General features: G+C 41.0%; 1 protein-coding gene across 1 annotated transcript; it reads left to right on the top strand.

Moving 5' to 3' along the window:
- The first annotated feature begins 81 nt into the window (after positions 1-81).
- LOC111655001 (tubulin polymerization-promoting protein family member 3-like) lies at positions 82-1,862 on the top strand. Its single transcript, XM_023406223.2, has 2 exons — positions 82-178; positions 1,651-1,862. Exons 1-2 carry the CDS (start codon positions 105-107, stop codon positions 1,853-1,855), a joined length of 279 nt encoding a protein of 92 aa, XP_023261991.1. The 5' UTR covers positions 82-104; the 3' UTR covers positions 1,856-1,862.
- The last annotated feature ends 18 nt before the right edge of the window (positions 1,863-1,880 follow it).

Raw genomic sequence — 1,880 nt, 5'->3', positions numbered from 1 at the left:
CCCTGCCTCTGTTTTATTGCCCTCCCCTGATGTTGGACAGGATGTCGCCATGGCGACAGGGTAAACATATGATCACAAGCCCTCAGCACTTGGAGCTCATTTGAATGCTGCGACCGCCGCTGAGGGCCAGAAGAGAGAGAGGAGAGACGGAGGTGAGGAAGAGACAGAGGATAGACAGGTAGGACGCGTGTTTTAATGCTGGACACATTGTTGAGACATATATATAGATATATATATATGTCTATATCTATATATTTATGTTTTGTTTGAATTATTGAAGTGTTTCATCTGGAGTCCAGCAGCTTCTTCATGTGCAGATTTACACTGATACACAGAGCTACAGGAAGATGATCAATATGATGAAGATGATGAAGATGATGAAAAATATGGAAGAATATAAATATATAACAGGACTCCTATTAGAGCTGATTAATGGATCATTTGCTTCATTAATACTAATAATTGATTATATTGTAGTTTATACACTTGATGACTGTCTTCTTTAAAATGTCAGATGATCATTAAGAGTCAAAGTTCATGTGAAAAGTTTTTGTCTGAAAACAACAAACAGCAGCGACCTGTCACAGGATGTTCGTTAATCTAATCAAATCTGATTAAAACTGTTGCTAATTATTAATTTGTCACTTGACTGATAGATGAATCAGCTGATTTTTTGAGCTGGTGTTTGTTGTACAACGTCGTTCATGTTCATGGTCTCATCTGCAGTCAACATCTGTTCATGTTTAAGGGTACTTTGGGGACAGTTGGTAAATCTGTGTTTCACTGTTTGTTTGTGGACTATGTGTGGACACTCAGGCTGCACACACACACACAAACACACACTGAATGATGTAAATCAGCTTGTATTATTCAAACAGACCTGCAGCTAACAATTATTGATTATTGATCAGGTGTTATATTGATCATTTAGGTCTGTAAAATGTTCAGGTAAAGAGGAAAAGACTGAAGAAGAATATTCATTTTTATATGAGAACCAGCTTAAACAATTAATGAACGATCAAGATGAATATTGATTATTTTTCATTGATTAAATAAACTGTGTGTGACTGACATGGAGCCTCATCAGCACCAAGTCATTTAATACATCATCACTTCAGATCCTCCAGTCCCCCATGTCCCTGTGTCTCTGTCCTGCAAAGGTGTGTGCAGTGTACAGGTGTGTAGGTGTCAACCAGTCTAACAACCACTCTACCTGCAGGAGGATTCTGACCCTCCACTAACAGAGAAGGTGACGTCAGAGACAATCACTCATTTAACTGACAGTTCATTCACTGAGACTCCAGAATAAAACTCCAGAGAAACAGAGTCTGAGAACTTCACTGAGAGTACTGATCACAGCTGATCACAGCTGATCACAGCTGATCACAGCTGATCACAGTGTGATCAGCTGTGATCAGATACAGACAGATGCACAGACTGAACACAGATACAGCAGCACTGACCATGTGATCAGCTGATTTCATCTCCTGATGATTCATGATATGTTATGTTAAATTAAACAAAACCGTCACAGTGACTCATCATGTTGTAGCTGCCTTGGACCCGTTCAGATGAAGTCAGACTGACAGTGACTGTGACAATCTGTGTGGTTTGTCTTTGAACTGATCTCCAACTGGTTTCCTGTCTCAGATATTTTTCCATCATGGCTGAGAGTGCGGACATGGAGCGGCTCCTGGAGGCTTTCAGGAAGTTTGCTGTTCATGGAGACACGAAGGCGACGGGGAAGGAACTGAATGGGAAGAACTGGGCCAAACTCTGCAAAGACTGCAAAATCATCGATGGCAAGAACATCACTGGGACCGACGTCGACATCGTCTTTTCCAAAGTCAAGTGAGTCTGTGGACCAGCTCCAGAATCCA

This window comes from Seriola lalandi, unplaced genomic scaffold, assembly GCF_002814215.2.
Source record: "Seriola lalandi dorsalis isolate HSWRI2012SDOR001 ecotype SW California unplaced genomic scaffold, Sedor1 jcf7180001975034, whole genome shotgun sequence".
NCBI classification, from domain to species: Eukaryota; Metazoa; Chordata; class Actinopteri; order Carangiformes; family Carangidae; genus Seriola; species Seriola lalandi.
The sequence above is the reverse complement of the archived record's forward strand: the minus strand, read 5'-3'. Positions and strand labels throughout refer to the sequence as shown.